General features: G+C 53.9%; 1 protein-coding gene across 2 annotated transcripts in view; it reads left to right on the plus strand.

Annotated features, from left to right (window-relative positions):
* The first annotated feature begins 413 nt into the window (after window positions 1-413).
* The window catches only part of ACE (angiotensin I converting enzyme), a 58,187-nt gene continuing 33,436 nt past the window's right edge, over window positions 414-25,164 (plus strand). Inside the window, exons 1-3 of one of the 2 annotated variants that reach the window (XM_038385349.2) lie at window positions 414-838; window positions 17,077-17,244; window positions 24,408-24,501. In XM_038385349.2, coding sequence (XP_038241277.1) covers window positions 626-838; window positions 17,077-17,244; window positions 24,408-24,501 — 475 coding nt within the window. In that variant the 5' untranslated portion in view covers window positions 414-625. The remainder of the gene's footprint in view (window positions 839-17,076; window positions 17,245-24,407; window positions 24,502-25,164) is intronic. The other variant, XM_043503363.1, reaches the window with a different exon arrangement.

A 25,164-nucleotide genomic window follows, 5' to 3' on the forward strand; every position in this document is an offset into this window, starting at 1 on the left:
CTCAGCTGGCGGAGGGCACAGGGGAGAAGCTGGGCTCTGGGCGGGCCCAGGGGACTGCATGGGGAGGCAGCTGGCTGCCCAGAGGGGGAGCGCCTGGCATTCCCTTAGAGATGGAGTTGGAGAGCAAGGGGCCCAGTGCCCGGGGAGCAGGGATCCTGCTTTCATGGAGCTCTAAGGAGCCAGGTCCCAGCGCTCCACATCTTCCCTTCTCCCTCCTTCGGCTCTTTTCCTTCCCACGGGGTCCTCCCTTTCTCCATCTTCTCCCTTCCTCTATCCCCCCCCCCGTTTCTCTTTTCTCTCCCTCCTCCTTCCCCCTTCCCACTCCCTCTCCCCTTCGCCCTTCCTCCTCTTCCTCCCCACTCCCCTTCTGCCCCCCTCCCCAATTCCCTCTCCCCTCCCCTCCCTGCGCTGCATGGAAGGACTTTGGCACCGCCAGTGGCTCTTTCCTCGGGCTCCCGCTACGCGCCGCGGAAGGGAGAGCAACATGTTCCCTCTTATCTGCTGGGAGAGGCCGGCTCGGTGGGCAGGGTCTGGGCAGAGCTTATAAGCCTCCGGCCGCTGCGGGAGGCTCCTGGCCAGGCGCTCCGGGGAGACCCCTGGGCGGGAGGCGCGCTCGGGTGCCAGGATGCCCCCAGCTCTGCGGCTGCTGCTGCTCTGGCTCGGCGGGGCGGTGGCCTTGGAAGCCGGGCTCCTGCCCCCCGACAGCAACGCCAGCGAGCCAGGGGCTGCCGTCTTCGCGCAGGACTACAACCGCTCCGCCGAGGTGGTCCTGTTCCGGAGCGTGTCCGCCAGCTGGGATTACAACACCAACCTCACCGAGCCCAACGCCCAGCGCCAGGTAGGAGCCCCGGGCGGGGTCTCCAAGGGGGGTGTCTTTGGGGCCACGCCGCTGGCTGGCGCGGGGGGGGGGAGGCTGCAGCCCAGAGCACCCCCCCCCGGGCCGCCCAGCCCCTCCCGGGGGAGCAGGTGCCATTTAGGGTCGGTGCCATCCCACCGCCCCTGCCTAGGGGCATCGGGCACTGGGGAAAGCAGAGGCACGCCCCCCCCGGCCTGGCTCCGGGGTCCCCGGACTGACTCTGTGCCGCTCCTGCCTGGGGGCTGGCACGGGGAGGACCCCTCTGGGGAGGTGCCCGGGGGGCTGCCGGGGAGGAAGGGGCGTGGGGGGGGGGGATTGAGCAGCTGACTCGGACCGGCTGGGAGCTGCGGGGGGGGGGGGGGCACGGACGTGTCATCGCTTGTACCCTGCAAACTAGACGGGGCGAGCGGCCGGAGGGAGCCCGGCCGGGAAGCCGCGGGGATGCTGGAGAGCGGCGAGCCTGGTGCCCGGAGCTCCCTGGCTGGGATGCCGCGTGTCGGTGCCCTGGCTGCTGGCGGGAGGTGCTGGGGCGGACGCGCGTCCCTGCCTGGCTCCGCTCTGGAGACTTGTCCTAGCTCCGGGGCGTCTCCTTCCTGCAGTGGGATCTCTGCTTCCCCTACCTGCCCATGCCGGGCAGAGGAGGGAGAGTGGATGGGGTCCCCTGGCCTGGGGATTCCCGGCTGCTGTAAGAGCCCTGGGAGCTATGGGATACAGTAGCCACAGGCTGCTCTAGCTTGAACCGGGGGCAAGGGACTGAGTGGACACAGCCCCGGCACCTGCCTTTGGACCCGGGCCATGAACTAAAGTTTCATTTTGGTGGCAGTGCCCCTGTGCGCCAAGACCCTTGCTGCACCAGGGGAGCAGCCCGTTGCCCAGAGGTGCCAGGATCGGGGAGGGTTGTGTTGGGCAGCTGAGGATCTGGCCTATTGGTGATTTTGTATAGTGTGCATGTGTCTATGTGCGTACTGTGGGCCTGGCTGAAAGGGTGTGTGTTTGTGTGTTGGGACGTATCTGTATGTGTACAACTTTGGTCTAGGGCGATGATGCCAACCCTTCAGTAACCCCACTGACTTCCATTGGGTTGTACCTGGCATGTCAGTGAAGAGGCTAACACTAGATGTGTCTGTAAGTGTGTGTGTGTATGGGGGGGGGATGCAATAAATGTCTGTATACATATGTGTGTGCAAATGTATATGTATATGTGGAAGTGTGTGCACAGTGTATAGATTTGGCCACGGGGGAGTATCTAAGTGTATGTGTGCATGTAGCTAGACCTGTATATATACATTACTCTGTTACTCTGTCAAAGAATATATATATGTGTATACATATCCATACATATGTATGTTCTTTGACAGGGTAACAAGCCTTGTGGATGTGGGGAAGTGGTAGACATGGTATATCTTGACTTTTGATACTGTCTTGCAAGACCTTCTCATAAGCAAACTAGGGAAATACAGCCTAGATGGAGCTACTATAAGGTGGGTGCATAACTGTTGGAAAAAACATTCCCAGAGAGTTGTTATCAGTGGTTCACTGTCAAGCTGGAAGGACATATTGAGTGGGGTTCTGGAGGGATGTTCTGGGTCTGGTTCTGTTCATTATCTTTATCAATGATTTAGATAATGGCATAGAGAGTACACTTATATAGTTTGTGGATGATACCAAGCTGGGAGGGTTGCGAGTGTTTAGGAGGATAGGATTAAAATTCAAAATGATCTGGACAAACTGGAGAAATGGTCTGAAGTAAATAGGATGAAATTCAATAAGGACAAATGCAAAGTACTCCATTTAGGAAGGAATAATCAGTGGCACTCATACAAAATGGCAAATGACTGCCTAGGAAGGAGTATCGCAGATAGGCATCTGGGGGTCATAGTGGACCACAAGCTAAATATGAGTCAACAGTGTAACACTGTTGCAAAAAGAGCGAACATTATTCTGGGCTGTAATATCAGATGTGTTGTAACCAAGACACGAGAAGTAATTCTTCTACTCTACTCCACGCTGATTAGCCCTGAACTGGAGTATTGTGTCCTGTTCTGGGCGCTACATTTCAGGAAAGATGTGGACAAATTGGAGAAAGTCCAGAGAAAAGCAATAAAAATGACTAAAGGTCTAGAACACATGACCTATGAGGGAAGATTGAAAAAAGAGGGTTTATTTAATCTGGAGAAGAGAAGACTGAGAGGGGACATGATAACAGTTTTCAATACATAAAAGGTTGTTACAAAGTGGAGGGAGAAAAATTATTTAACCTCTGAGGATAGGACAAGAAGCCATGGGCTTAAACCATCCTTGCTACAACTTAAGTTGGTCATTAGGAAAAACTTTCTAACTATCAGGGTGGTCAAGCACTGGAATAAATTGCCTAGGGAGGTTGTGGAATCTCCATCATCAGAGATTTTAAAGAGCAGGTTAGACAAACACCTGTTAGGGATTGTCTAGACCTAAATTCCCTCTTATTTGCGTGGCTGTGCAGCAGGCTATCAAGGGCCATGCAGGCGCGCAGATGCAGGGGCTTGGACTGGAGAGGAGAGAGGTGCCTCTTCCCCAGCCCCAGCCCTGGAGCTGCCGCGGCGGGGAGAGATGCCTCTTCCCAGGTCCCAGGCTGCTGCAGTGAAAAAGGGCTTGGGAGAGTCCTCTCTCCCCTCCGCAGCCCTGGGGCCTGCACCCCAAACCCCTCATCCCTGGCCTCGGCATGGGCCGAGGGACGTACTGGCCGCTGCTTCCAGCAGCTCCCATTGGCCTGGAGCAGTGAACCGCGGCCACTGGGAGCCGCGATCAGCCAAACCTGCAGACGTGGCAGGTAAACAAACTGGCCCAGCCCGCTAGGGGCTTTCCCTGCACAAGTGGCGGAACGAGTCTGGGAACCACTGGTCTAGATAATCCTTAGTCCACCCACGAGTGGAGGAGACTGGACTAGATACCTCTTGAGGTCCCTTCCATTTCTATGATTCTATGATTGAGGGGAGGGGCGTGTATGTATATGTGCACATGCAAAATTCAGATCTAAAGCCAAGACTCGGGAGGCCCTTATCCAACACTTCCTCTTTGCTGATGATGCAGCAGTGACAACCCACACAGAAACTTATCTTCAAAACCTAATGGACAGTTTTTTCCAAAGCCTGCCAAGACTTCAGGCTTACTATAAGCCTAAAAAAGATGAACATAATGAGCCAAGGAGTTGAGGAAGCACTGTCCATCAAGATCAACAACTATGAACTTGAAGTGGTGAAAGAGTTCATATACCTGGGATCCACTCTCGTGGTCAACCACTCACTTGAAACGGAACTCAACATCCGCATTGGAAAAGCTGCCACAACAGTGTCTAGACTGAACAAGAGGGTCTGGTAAAACAACAACCGGACAGAACACACACAGATCTGTGTGTATTGTGCATGTGTTATCAGCACACTTTTGTACAGGAGCGAGACATGGACTTTATTCTCTCACCAGGAAAAGAGGCTCAACGGCTTTCATATGCGTTGCCTTCGACGAATCTCTGGAATCTCCTGGAGGGACAGTCACCAACACTAAGGTGCTTAAACGGGCCAGCATAGCCAGCATGCAAACACTCCTCCAACAGAGATACCTCTGCTGGCTTGGGCATGTGTGCTGCAGGAATGATGGGCACATCCCAAAGTTCATCCTCCGTGGTGAACTGGCATCTGGAAAAGACCCAAAGGACACCCCACATTGCATTTCAAGGATGTATGCAAGCGAGACCTCAAAGAAATGGACATGGATGTGGACAACTGGGAAGATCGCACTCAAGACCACAGCGTTTGGAAACAAGAGCTTAACAGAGGTCTCCAGAGTTTCAAGAGGAAGGCATCCAGTTTAGCAGAGGAGAAAAGAGCTCGCAGAAGGCAGAGCCCAAAGGGTGGAAACATCACCTTTAAATGTGACAGATGTGGCAGCGAATGTCTCTCTCAAGTGGGTCTCTTCAGCCAGGTTCGCAGCTGCCATAAAACCAACTCAGTAAATTCTTTACCCCTCAAGGGTGTGCATACCCAGGCTCTCTCAAGGCTGAAGACTCAAGACTGAAGACTACATGCATATGCATATGTGCCTGTATTTATAAGAATGTGTGTGTGATATGTGCATTTCACATGTGCGTGAGTGTGTGTGCGCTAAGCATCCATCTTACGAATGGCAATGTGTGCCTGCATCTGGGTGTTTCCAGACCCATTTTGGCACCGGCAGACGGATTCCCATTCCAATAATCTGCTTGAAGGGCTTCTTCAGTCTGCAGCACTCAGTTACTGGTACCATACGACAATCCTTTCTCACCCGGAGATAGCTGCATCTCTGCCAAAGCAGCCAGTGTCTCCTCTCCATGCCTGAAGGAGACTCCATCATAGCCCCCTCATGCATGTTTGGAGGGCCAGCTGTCTCTTTCTCAGAGGGGATTGTCCAGATTCACCACATTCAACAGAGCAGCCCCCTGAAGGGGGTGTTGCTTGGCCATTTTCAGCCCTGCAAGGGCAATCAAGAAATCACAGAGAGTTCTTCACTCAGATGCATCTGTGACCCATTTGCATTCTCCTAGCCTGGCAAGGTTGGGGGCAATACAAAGGCAACATTCTGCTGCTGGATTGCTGTAGAGCGGCAGCTATGAAATGATCTCACTTCAGTGCTTACAAGAAAAGCCCTGGGCAGCTATGTAGCCCCCCATAATGCCAGGCTCGCAAACACCTCTGCCACCTGGATTAAATCTCACCGTGCCCAAGAGAGTATTGTACCCCTTTTAATGGCACAGGAAAGGGAAAGTGACTTACTCAAGAGCAAGCAGCAGGGAACCCCAAGCCCCTGCTCTAGCCACAGGGCTTCACTGCTTCTGCAGGACAAATGTCCCGCTCACCAATGAACACCAATGTTAGTGTACAATTAAGGTGGAGAAATCAAGCTGATGAAAGGAAAAAGGTCAGAAATCTTGGGTCCAGCCAAATCATGCCCAGCCTGGACCAGCTGGGAGGTCAACAGTGGCCCAAAATTATCTTTATCTCTCCCGCACTCCTGGGGGCAGCTGAGCACTTGCTATGCCCCACAGCATATATTAGAACCGCCTCAGGGCTGCTTTAACCTATGCCAGTTGCAGCAATCCCTAGGGGCTGTCCTGTTGGCTCAGGCTCCCTGGAATGCAAGGCCCTTTTTGAGTCTAGGGCACAAGGGGACAAGACTCGAAGCCGAGGCTCTTGCCCAAGATTTCAGTGTTATCTCATGTACTGTGGGTCAGAACTTCAGCAGCATGAACTCTGCTGATCTACCCCAGCGTGAGAGCTGAGCCTGTGTGTTTTGTAGTGTATGTTTAACGACATGCACCATATAACTTTGGAGGTTCTCACTTTTTAAACGGAGAACAGGAACTGGGACAGAAAACAGAAACTGTGCTATCTCGGCCACTTTCAGCTTAGGAAGGGAGTGGGGGCTAGTGGTTAGCACAGGGGATTGGCAGTTGGCATGGTGGGGAAGGGTTGCAGCTCTCTCATAGTACAGCTGGGGCTCCTCCCCAAAGCCCTTGTCTGGGGAATAGAGCTGTGAAGCAAGGCTGAGTCTAGCAAGCCTCCACAGGTGACTTTGCTTATCAGCCAAGCCAGGCAGAAGGGAGGGGTGAATCTACTGGGGCTCTCCCCAGCCTGCCCGAGCCGAAGGCTCTTCCATGGGGTCTGACTTGCCTAGCTGACGAGAAAGCACCAGAATGACACGTCTCTTCCATTATCCCAGCCCACAGTGAGCGACGTTTGCACCAGCCCGGCAGGTTTCTGCATGACTGGCACGTGCCTACACCTCAACACGAATAAAGAGAACAGGCCGGATCCTTCACGGTGTAAATTGCCAGAGCGCCGTTAACTTCAGTGGAGCTGTTGATTTACATCAGCCAGGGATCAGGCCCAGTAAACTTTAGCTTGTTGAAGTGTCAGCAGAGAAGCTTAGGGCCCATGGCGTGTCCTGGCCAACCCCTTCCCTGTCCCCAGCGGTCAATGCTCCAAAGGTCCAGAGGAGACTGATTTTGTCCTCAGGTCTACCCCTGTGTGCGGGGAGCCCCTGAGACTGGAAGGGCTCTGGGGCTGCGGGGGGAGGAGCCACACCTAATATAGCCTAAAGTGTGGGCTGCTGTGGCCAGGGAAGGGGTTGGCCAGGACAGCAGTTTCAGCCACTTCTAGCCATGAGGCTGCCATGGAGCTGCTTGGGGCTTAAAGCTGCTCCCACTGCAGGGCGGGGACAGGGAAGCTGGCTCAGGTCTGTGTGAATGAATCTGAGCCTAGGTTGACCTCCTCATGCAGTCCAGGGGTGGGCAGGAGGAGCTTGTAGCCGGCATGGGGCAGGGGGAGCGAGGTGTGCACCGAAGAGGAGTGTAATGGGGCCATGGGGGAGGATGCAGACTCTCCAGTGGGGAAGGATGAGACTGAGAGAGATTGCTGTGGTATGAAAGCTACCGGCCTGAGTGTGAGATGGCCACATTAGCCATGGGGGCTATTCATCACTGGTATTACAGTATCACCTACAGGCTATGACTGAGGCCAGGGCCCCATGGCGTTGTGCTAAAACCAAGAGGCAGCCCCTGCCCCAAAGAGCTTACAGTCTAACAGAGACAAAGGCTGGGAAGGTAAGTACTTTGCCCAAGGTCACCCAGCAGGCAGTGGCAGAGCTGGAAATGGAAGCAAAGTTTCCAGAGTGTCAGTCTAGTGCCCCATCCTCTAGCCCAAATCCACAAGTGAGTTATGCAGGTCATCCAAGGTGAGAGTGCCTAAAACCTATGTGCTGTCCCAAACCAGCAATCAGAGCCACAGAAATACTAATCTAGAGCCGAGAGAGCTTCACAAATGTATATTGGTTGGATTTTTCATGTCCCTCCCTTCACAAAGCCATGCTTAGACCAGGGGCCCACCTCTCTCAGTACAGAGAGCTAAGACACCAAAGAAACCCCAGCAGTAATGATAGAGGAGTGATTCACCATATGGAGCAGGATGGAAATAAAGCCCTGGGGGGAGGATGGTGCCTTCTGCTTTGATATATAGATCATGGGCCTGATTCCCGGTTGTTCTGCACCCGGAGTCTTTGTTTGCACCAGTGCAAAGTGAGTGTCTGGTAGGTGTAGAAGGCTGCCATTCTCCTTTGCATAATGACAGGTTTCAGAGTAGCAGCCGTGTTAGTCTGTATTCGCAAAAAAGAAAAGGAGGACTTGTGGCATCTTAGAGACTAAAATTTATTTGAGCATAAGCTTTCGTGAGCTACAGCTCACTTCACCGGATGGCATCCGATGAAGTGAGCTGTAGCTCACGAAAGCTTATGCTCAAATAAATTTGTTAGTTTCTAAGGTGCCACAAGTACTCTTTTTCTTTTTGGATTCTCCTTTGCGAGCACTTGACACCCAACTTGCAAAGGTCTAAATGACAACAGGGCAGCGGAGAATCTGAGTCCAATGGCCTTGTGTTGCACTGGTATTGCCGATAGTTGTCTGGCCTGGAGAAGAGAGAGCTTTAGAATGTTCTCGTATCTTTCTTCTTGGTAATTAGCAATCAGTGACATTTACCTAAACAATCAGCCGTTTAAAGGGAAGACAGTGAGAAGGCTGATAAGATCTAGCCTGACAAACATTTTATTTCATATACTATATTTGCAAGATCCAGGACCCCAAGTAAATCTATCTATCTATCTATCTATCTATCTGATGATCATTCCATCCCCATGCATATTTATCTGTCTATCTAAATTGTGTGTCTCTTCTCCAGTGTTTCCTCGGATACAGCACTTGCCCCTCATTCCCCCGGGGAAACACAACTATCAGAAAATCTTTGGAGTTGCATTGGGATCTTGTCATTGCTCCTCCATGCAAGGCATGTGTTAGTGTTACCACCTGCTTGGGTGCCGTGCAAGAGACTCTTGGAAACTCACAGCTGTAGAATCCAATCCTTAGCAATACCAGAACCCCACAGAAGGGACACCCCAATGGGCTTGAGACAGTGTAGTAATCTCCTGGTTAACTTCCTGGGCACAGAGTCCTGGAGAGACAGTGGGATCAGCATGGGGGAGGGAAGAAGGCAGGGAGCAGCAGAGGGACCTCCCTGTGCCTCATGCACGAGCCCTCTGGTGATTAACGGAGTATAACTGACAGACTGAAAAGCCCAAGAATCCCATGCTGAAGGGATTGTGTTGGGGTGTAAGTGTAAGTGTGCTTTGAGCAGAGCGGGGGGAGCAGAGACCATTCCCCCTCACCCTGCATATGTGAAACTCAGCTTTGAAAATTGCAGACCGTCAATAGATCTCACTGATCCGCAAAGCTAGGTGCCCTACTGGGGCGTTCTCTCCTTTACCCTCCTTGCTTCATTAGCCATAAGAGAGGCAGCAGGCAGAACTGTGAGGTGTGGGGGGTGAGACGGTGGACCTTTGAACGGGACCAAAGATTAGTAACTGTCCATTTTCAAAGGTGGCTGTTCTAAAGGGAGGGGAGCCATGCTGAGCTGCCAGGCAGAGCACTGGGAGTGCAGGCTCTGGGGAATGAGGCTTTATGTCTCCTGGTGAATGGCTCAGGCACTGACTCAAGTCCCACCTGCACCGTGCCTCTCTGAGCATCTGCCCAGCAGCTTGGGGCAACCAGTTTTCAGCCTCAGGAGCTGGCCACCAACTACTTGCTATGCGGGCGGGTTCTCCTGAGCCACCTGGTCTCCTTTCTGATTGGTGACTGGCCGTCTGGAAGAGAAGAGCCAATCTGGGTACCCGTGCAAAGGTTTCTTCAAATGGCTGTGTGATCAAACCCTGATTTGTGTGACTCCAAATGGGGTCGAAGTGATGAGCTGTTCCACACACCCAGCTAGGATGAGCAGATGACCCGATTTTATAGGGACAGTCCTGCTATTGAGGGCTTTGTCTTATATAGGCACCTATTACCCTCCATCCCGTCCCGATTTTTCACACTTGCTGTCTGGTCACCCTACGCCCAGGCAGAGCTGCATGCCCCCTTCGGCTGTATCCACCTACGTCGGCTGCCCAGGAAGTGAGGCCTGAGTAATGAGGAAGAGAATGAAATGAAACAACCCAGCCTAGTTGGAGGCTGGCTGAAAAGGCTTAAATGGCAGCTAATGAGGTATCAAATAAACTCTCAGAGTCTGCCCCAAGAACAGGCACTTCGCATGTTTTCCTTCCCCTGCTGCTAGGCTGTCAGATCTGAACCAGGTAACGTCAGCATTTCCAGCCAACAAAATAGTAACACACGCCACAAGCAAGAACAGCTACCAGGAAGCCGCTTCGCCTTTTGACCCTGCAGACTGACAGCCAGTCCCCGCAGCCATGCGTGCTCTGCTCCACTACATTTGGGGTCAAGTAGGGGCTCATCTGGCTTGGACTGAGCCAAACCCTGGGCTCCTTACTCAGACAAAACTCTCATAGAAGTCAATGGATCAGGCCCTGAGGCCCTCACCCAGCCCCTGTGTAATGAGAAGCCTGCTAGAGGTGATGGCGAATTCCTAGCAATTAACCATTGGAACAACTGACCACGGGTCACGGTGGATTCTCCATCACTGGATGTTGTTTAAAAGATCTGCTCTAATTCAAACATGAGTTTGCGGGGGGCAGTTCCAGGCCTGTGTCGTATAGGAGGCCAAACGAGCTGATCGCAATGGTCCCTTCAGGCCTTGGAATCTATGAAGAAAAATAAGTCATCCAAAATTCTCCACCCATGTTTAAACAACTCCCCATAACCCGCTGGTTGCTCTTTGTCGCTCTTGAGTGACTGGGCCCCAGGAGAGGTTTTATGAGTCTGTTACAGGCTTTGCATTAACAAACATGCTTCTTTAGCTCAGCCAGGCCAGGATTTTTAGAGCATGGGGTGCCAGGTTCAGCCCCTACAAACGACCCTGTGTCATTGCAGTTTGTTTCTGAGATCTTGTTTTTTTGCAGCAAACTCTCCAGGTTGCATCCGTTCCCAGCATTGCTGAGCAGGTCCAGTCTGCCCGTAACACAGCCTTGATTGTTCTCCACATTGCACCTTCCCTAGGACAATGGCCAGCATCCGGTCACTGTGAGAAGAGGAGGAATCTTGCCAAGAAATCAGAACAAGTGGCTTGCCTTGTCCCAGCTTTGCCTCCCTGCCCGCAGTCACGGTGCACACAGGAGAGGCCTTTGCGAATGACTGAGCTGGCTGATGGGATTGGAAAGGGGGGCTCTCCAGAAACAAAAGTAGGGTGAATCTGCTGTTGCTGGCATGTCAAACCCAGTTCAGGCTGAAAAACGGGGGCGGGGATGGTAGGTGTTGAGGTGGGCATAGCACCGGGGAAAGGTGTCAGGCTGGCAGCCGTGGACATCAAAGGTCCTCTCTTTCTCCTGCAGCGAGTACACTAACAGTGCGAGCTGCCCATCCCTGGCTCACCAGAGACATGGCAATAACTCTCTGTCACTAGGGTGAGTGCCATTGGCTGGATGTGCTCTTCGGTCCCCCAAGCGAAAGGCTCTGGATCCTGTACCCGGGTCCCAGAACTACTCTGAGCTTTGCAGGGCTTGGGTTCTTTAGGATGGCATTCATCTCTCCCTGCTGAAATTCTGCCTAGGTGGGCTTTGTGCTGGGATGGGGGAGGGTGAAATGAGCGCGCCCCTCTCCCCAGCTGATCCTGATCCACTGGGAATCAGGTGGCTTCAGTCTGTTCTCAGCTGTAGCTAGGAAAGAGACAGGTGGCTTCCATAGAGGACTGGGAGAGCCAGTGAGGGAGCAGAGCTGCCAAAGGAAAGTTCTCCCCTGTGATGGGCTGAGAGGGGAGAAGGAGGCTCCTGGGGCAGGCTTGGGGGGGGAAGGTCAAACCTCAAACCATGATCTGAGGACTTCAATAGCTCAGACATAGGTGAGAGGTTTATCGCAGGAGTGGGTGGGTGAGATTCTGTGGCCTGCATCGTGCAGGAGGTCAGACTAGATGATCATAATGGTCCCTTCTGACTTTACTATCTATGAATCTGTGGCCTGTAGGTAGACTGGAAACAAGGATCCCAGCCTGTGGGAAGGACTCCGGGGAGCAGTGTCGTTGGAGCAATTTGTATAGTGGGGGTGCTGAGAGCCATTGAACCAAACTGCAAAGCCTGTATAGGATGGAAACCACTTCAAGCCAGGGGTGCTGCAGCCCCCCTAGTTCCAGCACCCCTGCTGGGGAGGAAGCTCTGAGGGTCAGTGGCTCAGGTAGAAGCTGGATCTCCAAGAAGAGAGGTGGGAAGGACAGCAGTGTACGAGAGAGCAGGATAGAGAGGGAGCACAAGAGGGTGGAGGGCCTTTTAGGTTTTCTTTTGGGACTGTTATTGGTTTGCGATCCATAGGGTTGCCACTTCTGAGATGCAGAAAAACTGGGCACTGGCCAACCCCCCTGCTGACAAAGAGGGTCCTTACCCCTGCGTGGTGGTGAACCAGTGGGTCTGTCTCACTTCCTGGAGCCCCCTGTGGGGATGATGGTGTTGGCAGGGGAGGGCTCCCATGAGGGCTCAGGGAAGCGGGACAGACATAAGCCTCACCAGCAGGGATCAGTAAAGAGTGGGGTGCGGGAAGCCAAGGTCTCCTTACCTCTCTCTGCTGGCGAGCCTCAGGTCTGTCCTGCTTTCAGGTCCCCAGCCCCAGGAGGAGCAGCCATGGTTTTGGCAGGGGAGGGCCCAGGATGCAGAGTGGGACCTGAGTGTCAGCGCGCTGCCAGCTGTGATGTGCAGGGTTGGTAATTACAAGATCGCTGCTCGCACGGCTGCGGGTGCGCATGGCAAACCCCTCCCCCCTCCCCAGCTCCTTACATCTCTTGCACTGCAACGGGCAAGGCACAGCAAAAACCGGCCCATTGGCAACGCTAGTTATCAGCACTATGCCTGAGGGTGCTGAGAGAAGCAGCTGCCTGAAAGAGATTCCCTGGGGCAGGTAAGCCGGGGTGCGGACCAGGATTAACTTGAGAGGACACACACTCTGAGAAGAAAGGCTGAGGACCAGAACTGAGCTGGGTCTCAAGCCCAACCAGCAGCGGGGAGGAGCCAGCAGGTGCAGAGAGGGTCTGACAGGAAGCCCTATTACAAGGCGCAGATCCCCGGAGCAGAATTTTACCTCCAGGGAAACTGAGGTAAAGTGAGTAGCGCCACAGCAGGCCACAAGGGGGCATCGTGGAAGCTGACCCTGCCACAGGGGGTTGTGGACTAATGGCTCCATCTATGCCTGGATTCTCTGTCCCATCCACCGTCCCCCTGGGCTCCCTCCATGCCAGTGAGGAGACCTCCTCTGTGGCATGGAGGGGTGTGGAGACCTCCCTGTGTGCCTGCCTTTCCTGCTCCTTGCTGCAGGGCTTGCTTGGCAGGGGGAGCCTGGTGTGACCCCTCTGCACCAGGTGGAGTGTGAGAAACGGAAGGGATGTGGAGTGTAAACGAGAGTGCAGAGTGGGCCCCGGGCTGAGCAGCGGGTGATGGAGCGTCTCTGGGCTCATCATCATATCTGCCCACCAGACGCTCCCAAGCAAAAGAGCCGACTCAGCCCTTTCCCCGGGCTCTTAGGGCCCATTCCAGAGCCACCTTTCCATCCCCCACCCCTGCAAACTGGGTATTTAACATTGCTCTGTACTGTCACCTGACAGCTACTCAAGTGCCAGCTGTCTGTGAATGGAGCCAGCTAAGTGACAAGGGGAGGGGCTGGTGGCTGCCTTGCTTGGCACTTGGGTTTGATGCCTGCTCCAAGCATCTGCACTGGCAGCCAGGATCAGGAGGGTTAAAAGGGTCTCGTTTTGTTCATTGGAGGGAGCCCTGCATCTGTAACAAATGAACACAACAGTAGCATTTACAGGAACCGCAAATACTCCTGGGGTCATTCATATCTTGCAGGGCACAAAGCTAGATCTGCGGGTCTCTTCCCAATTCAAAGCCAGCTACCCTGAGGCCATTGCCACCTGAGAGGCGCTGTGTGACATCAGACAGTGCGACTGCCCAGCAGCCTGGTGCCCACATCACTAAATAACCCCCCAGCTCGCTCACTTATTAATAATGTTATAATTAATACCTATCTCTTAGCTAGCACTTTCCATCACAATTTACCAAGGAGGCCAGTGTCGTTGTTCCCATTTTACAGCTGGGGAAACTGAGGCACAAGATGGCAAAGCGACTTGCCCAAGGGCCCTTAGCAGGTCAGCGGTAGAGATGGGAATAGAACCTAGGTCTTCCAGGCCCATGGGCTAGTCACTAGACTAAACCATGCTGGCTCTTGAACACAAATGGCAGTTGGTTGGCTGGATTGTGTGCTCACAACACACACTGTAAACTTAATATATAGCTGAGTTCAGTGTATCTCTTTAATTCCATAGATTTTTGTCTGATACATCTAGATGCTGTTGGTGCCTAGACAGAAGAGTGAGGGGCGTGTTGGAAATACTTTAAGCAGACAAATGGATAGAGTGATGTGTATGTAACTATGAAACTACTGCTGCTTTTTGTTTTCAGTGCACTGTGCCTTTAAACTTCCCAGAACGCTGCTTGTGTGTAGAGACATTTCCTGCAGCCTGTTCCCAAGTGAAATGCACATGCTACACTCTTGCCACTTGTTGGTTGGTTTGTTTCCATAGTTTAAAGCAAAAGTCTCAGAATTGGCAAATACTGTGAGCTCAATCCTTGAGGGGGCAGTTAGGGATCTGGGGCAAAAATTGCGGATTGGTCCTGCTTTGAGGGGTTGGACCAGATGACCTCTTGAGGCCCCTTCCAACCCTGATATTCTATGACTGACTTGTTGGATTCTCTAACCATGTATGAAAACACCTCATAATTTCCTGTTAATCATTTATAGCCCACTTATAAATGGAGCCTCACCCTTGCATGACGGGTAGTTTTTTCCCCTGCAAACAATGCGGTTTATTCAACCTTGCCTGTTGCAGATGCCAGCAGGGCTGCAATATACACACATTTATCCGCCAGCCACTTAGAATCCACCTGCTGCTTCTTTTCATTTCAATAGTGGGTCCTCACATGACACCTTTTCTGGAGCTTGTTTGCCAGCTGGAGAAGCTCCAGGCAGGGAGTGGGGCTTGGAGCAATTTCCACTTTGGCTGGAAATCGATGTCTCCTCTTATAAATGTCAGAGATCAGTGCAACCCTGTGCATCACCTCTGATTATTTCCCCCTTCCTAGCCAATTCTCCTATAAAGCACGGTCCTTACACAGCAATTTCCTCATGAGCCACTGAGCCACCTGGTTTTCATCTGCACAGCTGCAGTGCTAGGGTTATCTATGCATATCTGTGCAATGAGCCCTTGGTGTCAGTTGCCAGAAGCCAGTGGAGTGCAGCAAGTGAATGAATGGGGCAAGCTGCAGGAACCCAGGATAATGCGGGAGGTCATTTCAACAGATGGGGGAATTGCTGCTGATTGGGATCAAAGCAATCATGACTGAAAGGAGTCTTGCCACCCAACGGACCGATGGCCTTGCTGGGCACGAATAGTTACACGTTCATACCCATCGTATGAACAAACCCTGGATCTTAATACCATGGGAATCGGGAATCTGAACCTGGATCCGAATGTTATGGTTCCCCCTTTATCTGTCTATATAACAGGCCGGACCAAAATCCTGCATTCAGACATTCCCAAACTTAATGTTGGGGAATTCAAATCTGGCCCATCCCAAATGCAGGTCAGTGCGGAGGGCTTCAGAGCCTGGGGGGGGCAGCCTGAGCGAGAACGTCTACACTGCTATTTGAGCCCGAGTCCATTGATCTGAGCTCTGAGAGTCGCTGCTGCCTCCCCCCACCCCCTCCAGTGTAGACGTACCCATATACACCAGTGCAAAGTGGGCCTGATTCTCATTCTAAGGCCCTTTTACACAGCTCTAGTAGTCTGTAAAGCGGGAGTCCTCACTTCAAGGCCCCTTCACGCTGTCAGCACGGTGTAAAGGGGCCTTAGTGTAAGTGAGAATCAGGCCCCCTGAGTGCAAAGTGGGTATAAAATGCCATCCAATCAGAATGGTAACAGTTCCGACCCCTTGGCCCTTCCCTTGTGCCAGTGTGAATGACCACAGTGCAGGGCAGTGGGGAAGTGGGTCCTGTACTGTGCGTGCTATCTTCTCACCCAGCCTTGTTTTGTGGCTGCACCAGATTTAGGAAAAGGAATGACAAAAATACCAACAAATGAGCCACTGCATCAAAGCTGGGACAGTCCCTCCCCAGACCCACCACCCACACTCCAGTGGGCACTCCTTCCTCACCCCCAACGAAGCCTGCCTCAAACTTGGGGGATTCATCATCCCATCCAGCTTTGCCAAACACTGCAGGAAGGAAAGATCTGCCTTTCTGTCAAGTATCAATTATTGCCCTGTGCCAGAGATGGGATACTTGACCAGATGGGCACATTGTCTCATAAGAATACCTAGGACTCCTATTAGCACCCCATCTTTTCCCACCCCAGCCATGCCCCCATTCCACCCCCTTCCCCGCCACCTCCCGACTCCTCCCCTTCTCCTGGAAGGTTCTAAGCGCCGCCAAACAGCTGTTAGGTGGCGGCGGAGAGGCCAGGAAGTACTGGGAGGGAGAGGGAGGGGGAGGAGTGGGGACGCGGCATGCTCAGGGGAGGGAGAAAGAGGCGAGGAGGGGGGAGCTTGGCTGCCAGTGGATGTCGAGCACCCGCTAATTTTTCCCTGTGGGTGCTCCAGGGCTGGAGCACCCATGGAGTCGGCGCCTATGAGCTAGAGCATCTGTCTACCCACGCTGGAAAGCACCCTCCCAGCTACAGTATAGACACACCCCTAGTGAGTTACAGTCCCTGCCCCCAGAGAGCTGACTGTCTCCACAGACAAAACTCAGCAGAGGAAACAGACAATGGCAGGTGAAGTAGCACTCCGGAGGTTACACAGCAGGTGGGTGGCAGGAACAGAACCTGTATCTCCTGAGTCCCAGCCTGGTGCCCTATCCACTAGACCATGCTGCTGTACCACAGCTCACACGTATGTTACAAAGGTGATTCTCGTTGTCTCCATTTTACAGGTGTAGCAGCGAGGCAGGGGACCATGTTGTGCCTCCCTCTTGGCTGGGCTGGCCGTTTTGTGGTCCCTGCTGGTTGGAGTTGCGTAGGTCTGCCAGTCTGTGGCCCACGTTGGGGCTGGTTCCCGCTCCCCAGAGCCCCACACAGAGTGCGGCACAGGCGCTGCAGGGCAGACAGTCCCCTGGAAGTGATGGCTAAATGGTCCTCCCAGGGAAGGGGAATATCTGTCACAGAAGAGTCTTTCCTCCTGCCTTCCAGATCTTGGCTTCCCTGGAGGAGCAGAACTTCACAGAGGCCTGGGGGAAGAAAGCCAAGGAACTCTATGGCTCCATCTGGAAGAATTTCACAGACACTCAGCTGAAGAGTATCATTGGCTCCATCCAGACCCTGGGGCCTTCCAACCTGCCCCTGGGCAAGCGTCAGCAGGTAGGCGTCGTGCCGGGTTGCTCTGAGAGCGGGTGGGGAAGCGACATCCAGGGAGCTAAGGGCACGTCTACACTGCAGTTAGACACCTGTGGCTGGCCTGTACCAGCTGACATGGGCTCAGGTGAAGGGGCTTTTTTAATTTCAGTGTAGGTGTTTGGGCTGGAGTCTGGGCTTTAGGACCCTGTGTGGTCGGAGGGTCCCAGAGCTCGGGCTGCAGCCTGAGCCTGAAGTCTACACTGCAGTTCAACAGCCCCTCAGCCTGAGCCCCGCGAGCTCGTCAGCTGGCACGAGCTGGCCATGGGTATCTAACTGCATGTAGTCATACCCCCAAGTCACTGAGCGGCTGAGGAAGAGAGCAAGAGAATGATCAGGGGTGTGTGTGCATGAGTGGGAGATGGGGAGGGGGAGTCTTCAGGGCTCAGCTGGGTCTCGGGTAGGCTCTTGAGACATAGGAGGTCATCAGAAAATCCATCTTTTGGTTTGTGAATGGAGCCGTGTTGATGGGGAGTCACCAGCTCAGGCTGAAATAAGGAGCTTTAGGATTTTCCCAGCTGCTTTTCTGCCCTGTTGGCCCCACTGAAGGCCTGCTGTGGGCAGGTGCAGCTCCTCTACCTGGGATGAGGGGCCACCTGCCTGAGCCCGCCCGGGGAGGCGAGAATCTCTAGCACGAACAGACAGGGCCTGACACCTGGGAAAGAGCGAAGCAGCAGCAGAGCAGAGTCCAGCGACTGCCGGCGAAAGGTGGGAAGCACCAACCCAGACAGAGCGGGCCAGCTTCCCCACTGTCTCCCCCTCTCCCCCCCGATAATAACTCCGTGCAGCTGGGGGCCCTGCCGTGCGCAGATCCAGGTCTGCCAGATCTGCACTGTCTGCACAAGAGCCCCCGGTGCCGGGCGTGTTCCGGGGCAAAGCTGCGGTGGAAGGAGACGTGGCTGTGCTGGACTTGTGCTTCAGTGATTCTGTGTCCCGCATGGCCCCAAAGGCACAGATCAGACAGGTAGGAGAGCCGGGTCTGGTCATACCACGGCAGTGTGAGCGTTCCGGCTAGGTCTCTTAGCCAGCTATCCACTTCCGCGCATGGCCTATGTGGATCTAGTAAATATAGAGATATTATTTATAACCAGCAGTAGGGCTGTTTCCCCCGACCAGGAAGGATTACATTCTACGCCTCGGTCATTGGCAGGCCCTTTCCTCAGTATATGGTTTGTTCATTCCAAGAATGAACTGGCAAAGTGACCCAGAACAAAGCTGGTCCCCTGGCCAGGAAAGGCTGCCGGGGCCAGAGCTCTTTCTCTCTGCTCCAGGGCCAGTCCCCGGAGTCAGCCAACTTGCAACTCCCATTCCAGCTGGGTGTGATAATCAAACAGGGCTGGCTGGCCGGCTCAAGCCCCTGACCCTTAAAAGAGCAGACCCCCTGTTAGTTAGTCACCATGGTGGTCCTTTAAAGGTAAGTCAGTGCGTGCTCATGTACCGTGTGATGCCACAAGGAACCCCCGTGCAATCAGAATAAGGCCGAGGCAGATGTGGAGGGAAGATCGGAAAGCAATCAGGGTCGTCAGAGAGGCGTGTGAGGTAGCAGGCAGAGGGGACGCCTTGCAGGCGGGAGTTTTCACAGCGGCCGAAGGGAGGCTGCCGTTGAATGGATGGGGACTGACCCTCCAACTCTCGGGCCAGGAGAAGCGCGAGCGGAGCAGCGAAGGTAGAGAGCGGAAGGAGACGAGACTGAATTGGGCAGCGTGTCAAGCGCCTAAGGAACTGCCGGGGAGGGTGTGCGGCTGGGAAGCAGCTTGAGAGGGTTTATCTTGGAGGAAGTAAACATTGCAAACGAATTGAAACCCAGCGGGTGCCGTGGGAAGGAGAAGAACCAGGGGAGCCAGAAATAAACCAACGGGCCCGCGGAGGCGTGAGACGCTGTAGGAAGACCAGAGGGAGGCCAGGCTCCAGGGCCTACATTTTTCAAAGTCCCTAGTGATTCTGGGGGCCCAAGACGAGATGGGTCTTAAAGGGACCTGGTTTGCAGAGGGCAGGTGCTTGGCACAGTCTGGGAGTCAGGCCCCTTGAAGGCCTCTCAAATTGGGCACCCCAAAAATAAAATCACTCGTCACTTTGGTGGTAGAGGGGCTCTGCCCCAGGCTTCATATTGAGGAGTAAAAAGAGGGGGCAGGAGGGGAGCGGTTCCTAGCAGCTTGATTTAGAATCTGAAATTCTGTACCTCCAGAAGGTGCAGACCCAACCTCCCAGCCCACGGCGCTGGGGGGCAAAGGCGGCTTTCAGTTACTTTCTCACCCTGGGCTGTCACAGAGGTCAACGTGGGCCCCCCTCTAAAATCAGCTCAGATGGTGCGGAAAGGCATGGAGATGCTATCCCATCCCGAGAACCGGTCCCAAATCCTCCTGCAAAGGAAGTCTGGGGTCCCCGCTGTCTCTGCCCCCCATCCCCACAGCATCTGAGCCAATCACAATCAGGAGTGAGTGCAGCCTCCCCATTGTACAGGTGGGTAACTGAGGCCCAGAGAGGTTAAGCAACTTGCCTGAGGTCACCCAGGGCTGTGGCAGAGCAGGGGCTGTCAGGACCATCCTACCCCTCTTACAAAGTCGCTGTGTCAGGACGCTGGACAGGCTGTAATTTGCTATGGGACAAGGAGGGCACTTCCACCCTCCCAGACTTTTCATGCGCACCCCTTTTGGCCCCCGCCCCCAGCTTTGCAGGGTATCATATGTTCATGGTCTAGTCTAGATGCTGACACAACACCCCCCACGCCCCAAGATTTTTTCTGAAATGACACCCTGGCTGCCAAATCAAAAGGGGCCCCTACCGCGGCTTTCACCTTTCCTAGGATGGCGTGATTCCCAGGGCATCAATGTTTCCAAGCCTCAGGGCTTTAATCGAAATTACTTTTTCTGTAACTTGCTGGTCAGGTGTGCGGCCAGCAAAGTGTGGGAGCCCTGGTTCGAACAGCTGCAACATCCGCTCTGTTTCCTCAGTGGCTACTGCTCTTTCCTGGCAAAAATGCCAGCCTGAGCTGATTTGCCTTGCAGCTTGGGCAAAGCTGTAAAAGGTTGCAATGCTGATCTGATAGCACTTTGCACTGGTGTAAACAACTGCCCGGGGCACAGGGGAATCAGACCCTCAGGAGCAATGAGGGTACAAAGGGCAGGAGTCCTGGAGGCATAAACTAGCATCACATCTGCTACACTACGCCAAGGGGCACACCAGGGCAGCACTGGGGTAATGGCCTCAGATCAATGGGTCAGAGAAGCAAAGACAGTGTATTTTTTTCTTTGATCGGAGGAGGAAACATCATTGAGGTGCGAAGGGAACAGGGAGGGCGGCCGCTGCTGCCAGGCCAGTTGACACACTGTCAAAAAAATGAACCAAGGAGCAGAACAGGGTGCTAAGAAAAATACAGGCAGGAAAGGAAAGGCACCGAGGCCAAAGGAGAGAGAGCGGAAATGAAAACAGCAGCAGCTTTGGCAGGAAATCACTGTCCAGGCTAGAATTTTTCCAGGCCTGTGGTCAGGAGAAGCCTCATGGGATCTGTGATGCTCACCAGCAAGCGGGTCATGCTTGTTACCAGCTCCAGAAGTCAGCATGCTGCGGGGAAGGAGGGGCAATTAGTCAGGAATGAGCCAGCGGGAAGAGCACTGCCTCGTGACTGACCACAGCTCCTGGGCGCTCCGTGGCCGTCTCCCATCCATGTGCAGACCCAGCCCAAATCTGCAGAGCCCCCGGGGTTAGCGGTGCTGGTGTGACCCTGGGAAGGTGGGCAGCGTGTTACTCCAGGGAGTCAGGCAGACCCCACTCTGAATGCTGGAGACCGGGCAAGTTGCTGCTCTCCGCAAATCCGTGCAGCGAAGCGAAGCGATGGCTAAAGCGTTGAATAGGAGGGGCTGGCTCAAAGTTACCCAGCTAATCCTGTCACTCTGCCTGCACCAGTTAATTTACTGCTGCTCTTTTGAACGGTTCCAAGGGGAAGGTGGGGTATAAAACCTTTTGTCTGGCTCCCAGGCAGGCAAGTGGAGTCTGATTTAAAAGCAAGGGGTGACTCCAGAGACCCCGAGCTCTGCTGATCCAACCCTCTGGGGCACCACCTCCACCTAATCCTGTGTAAGTTTAACCAGACTCATTCTGTCTGTGCCAACCAGTGCCCATCAGCACCCCTTCCTCCCAGCAAAGCAAACGTCACCATGGAGCATAGCCTGCCCCTGCGCTAGCCCCAGCAAAGCCCCATGTAGCTGAATTGGAAGCAGACAGGGGTGGCGTATGGGGCTTGTCAGGTAGGAATTGGAAGGGCCCGGGCTGCCCTCTGTCCAGCAGCTTGTGTTGTCATTTAATCAGGTGCAAAGTGCTACCAAAGCTGAAGTCTGCACCCACTGGGACTGCTGAGAATGTTACACACTCGCTCTGGGCATCGTGAAATCATTTGCCCGGTGAGAGCATTTCACACTTGCAAAATGTCCCCTTCTTAAATGCTCTGCAGTGTGCTGCTGCTGCTGTAACGCTGTGCTGTGCCTCCTCCCCAGAGACGGTCGCATTTGGGTGATGGCCAAAGATGTTTTTCTCTGCAAGCAGGGCGACATTTTCCCAAAAGCTCAGGGCCTTGCTTCTCAGGGGCTCCGTGCCCATGATGGGTGCCAGGCTAATAGGAGAGCCTGGTGAGCTAGATTCTTTGGAAAATCTGCCCACTTGGTTAGGTGCCTAACTGGGAGCTGAACTCTGGGTCCAGTTTGCGAAGGGCATTGGGAAGCTCCAGGATGAAATACCGTGTAGAAGTGTAAGCTGTGCCACTGGGACCCCACATGCTGCAGCTAGATCCACAGCCGTACTCCATCAGTAGGCCAGGCTTCCTGAGAGCAGTGTCAGCAGTGTCTCTCTCCCGCCGAGAGAAGCCTGAGCCTTAGCCATTCTTAGCTGGTAGAACAGAAGCAGCAAGTTTTGAAATCTCCTTCCTGCCGATTAGCTGTATTTATTCCTTCCCAGCCGGTAAGGCTTGGAGTGAATGCAAATACCTTCCTTCTCCAGAGGAAAGGCTTCCCACCTGGCCCCCTCCCGCCTTCAGCAGTGCGAGCTCAGCCAGAGGAAGGGACAAAGCAGTGTAGTTTCCTCTCCCAGAGATTGTAGTTGTATTCAGGATGCAGAAAATGCCCTGTTGCTACTGTCTTGCTGCTGGCAGTGACCATAACCAATGCAACTGTCGACCCAAACTTTGATCTTCACTCATAGCTAAACTGAGCCAGCTGCAGCAATAGAGGGAAAGGACATTATAAATAGCTGCACTCTGGGGTATCTGAAGAGCTACTCCTTCTTTTAAAAGGACTTTCAGTTAGTGTATTCTCCCAGAGCGTGCCTTTCCTCCCGAAGTGCTATATCAGTGAGAATCATTTTACCCACCACTGCAATGCAGCCCCTTCTGAGGTGCAATGTGGCAGCTGTTTAAAACATGATGCCACACAGCAATTTGGGACAAGAAGCGCTAATGACCATTCCATTGAAAGCTTAAGGGGAATATTAGGGAGCAGGATGTGATTTCCCAAACTGGAATTTGACCGGAACAATGGGGCTAACAATTCTACTTATCTGAAAACCATTGGGGGATCTTTAGTGGTCACAAGTGGTCAGGGCCTCAGGCCTCCATCTCATCATCCAAGCCACACTTTCAGCAGCCTCAGGAATGCCCCTCTGGCTTCTCAGGAAGAGCACCAGCAGAGCCTAGAGGCCTCAGCAAGGATCAGGGTCCCATCCTTGTGCTGGGTGCTGCATACCCGCATCATGAGAGACAGTCCCTGCTGCAAAGAGCCAACCACCTAAATAGACAGGAAGGGAAACAACTTGCTGGAGGTCACACAGCCAGTGGCAGAAACAGGAATAGAGACCAACTCTCCTAACTCAGCATCCTATCCAGCCGGACCCCGTGCTGGCTGAATACAATTCCAGCAGCACTTTGCTGGCTTCCTGGTCAATCCAAGGAACTGTATTCCCTGGAGATCTGAGTGCTGCCGAAGTCAGTCCTCTAGGGTGGAGTCAGTCCTATGGGGTGGAAGAGTAGGTGGGCCCACAGCCCAGCATTCACTGGCAGCTGGCTACATGGGCTATATTAGGAAGCTCCCAGCCTACAAAACGGTTCCCTGATCAAAAAGAGACCTAGACCGTGGATGAGACAGGTTTTCTTGGCATAAGGCGAGATGGCCACGCTGGGACGTAGGTGCCTTGGCAGAGCAGGGGGAGGGCAGGGGTGGATTGGCAGGGTGCTGCAGATCGGGCTGGTAAAGATGGGAAGTGGGTGTGAAAACTGGCAGAGGACTCGGGTGTCTTAGCAAAGAGCTGTGTGCGGGGGTGGGGGTGTAGAGCAGGACTGGAATAGCGGGGGGGTGCAGGTCGAGCTGGGGGTGTACTGGCAGCATGATGAATAGCAGGGTCACTCTAGGTCACGATCGAGTTGTATTGGTAGATTGTGGGGAGGGAAGGGAGCCTTTGCACAGCATCTGTCTGCTCTCTGCCAGCCACATTATTCATCTGGCCCTCGGGATGGGCGTCCCTCGTTTTTGATAGATCCCACATAAGCCTGACATGGTCTCGCTAAGACTGCAGATTGTGTGTGGCAGGAGGGCTGACTCAGCAACCCAGGGTCATTGACAGTGTTCGTTACACCACATCACCATTCCTCACCTCAGCTGAGCCATCTGGGCCCGGGGCAGGTTGGGAGATGCATGGTCTGGCTCCATCTAACCAGTCAGATCGGCTCACCTGTTTGCCCCTTATTTTAACAAGCAACTAACAACGCACTCCCACCAGAAAAGCACACTCCACCTTCATGAATGCACAGCCCCCCTTCTGCCAAGTCACACGCTCCCATACACCCCCCCCAAACCATATGCATGCCCAGCCTTCTTCCTCTACACACATTAAACCGCACAAGCCAAACTGCACACACAGCCACCCCCCACCTGCATTCCCATTCACCCTCGCAAACTCACACACAAAGGACAGGCACACAGAACCACGTACCAAAGTGAAAGGAGCCTCAGAGGTGCTGCCAATCCATAGGCAGAGTATCCTCCATTCTCTCCCTGTGCCTGAACTCTGACTGTAGTGCCCACGTGCTGAAGGAAGCCCTGATTCCTCGTTCTTCAACCCGTAACATCTGCTTTTGCCTCCTCCCCCAGTACAACACCATCCTGAGCGAGATGGACAATATCTATTCCACTGCCAAGGTGTGTCCTCCAAACCAGACCACCAACTGCTGGGCTTTGGAGCCAGGTACGGTGCCTTCCCGTCCCAGCTGGGTGGGAGCCCTCGGCCCAATGACTCGTATTCCGTCACTTTCTGAACTTCGAAGCTCCTTGCTCAGGAGGTGGGCCTGAGCCTGCAAGGTGCTGAGGGCCCTCAGCCTCTGCCAGAGCCAACGGGAGCTGAGCGTGATCAGCACCTTCCAGATTTGGGCCCCTTCTCGAGGAGGCAAGAAAGCAGCCCAAAGCCTCCTGCTTGCTCAGTGGCCCCGATCGTAGTGGCACTAAAGTCAGTGGGAGTTTGGTCACTGACGTCAGTGGAATTTGGAAGCTCTAAGCCAGTGTTGGTGGTTGAGGGGAAGGAAATCAGACTCCTCAGTTCAGCTGGGCAGGGAGGAATCCTCTCCCCTTCCCTGCAGTATTGTACAAATGGCCGGGTACGTGATGGGCCTTTAGACACTTTCTCTGAAGTCTCAAGCGCTGGCCACTCACCACAGGCAGGTGACAGGATGAGGGGGTCCAGTGGCCGGCAGCTCCTACACTAGAGAGTCCTCCATGCCCCAAACCCAGGGTTGCCAGCTCCTGCTCAGGGGGGACTGGAAGGTGACACTGAACTGGAGATGGGGCAAGGGCCGGAGAAAAGGGGTGTCAGGCTGCTCCTGGCAGGCGTTAGAGCCGACAAGCCTTCCTGCAT

The sequence above is a fragment of the Dermochelys coriacea genome, chromosome 27 (genome assembly GCF_009764565.3).
Source record: "Dermochelys coriacea isolate rDerCor1 chromosome 27, rDerCor1.pri.v4, whole genome shotgun sequence".
In the NCBI taxonomy this organism is placed as follows: Eukaryota; Metazoa; Chordata; order Testudines; family Dermochelyidae; genus Dermochelys; species Dermochelys coriacea.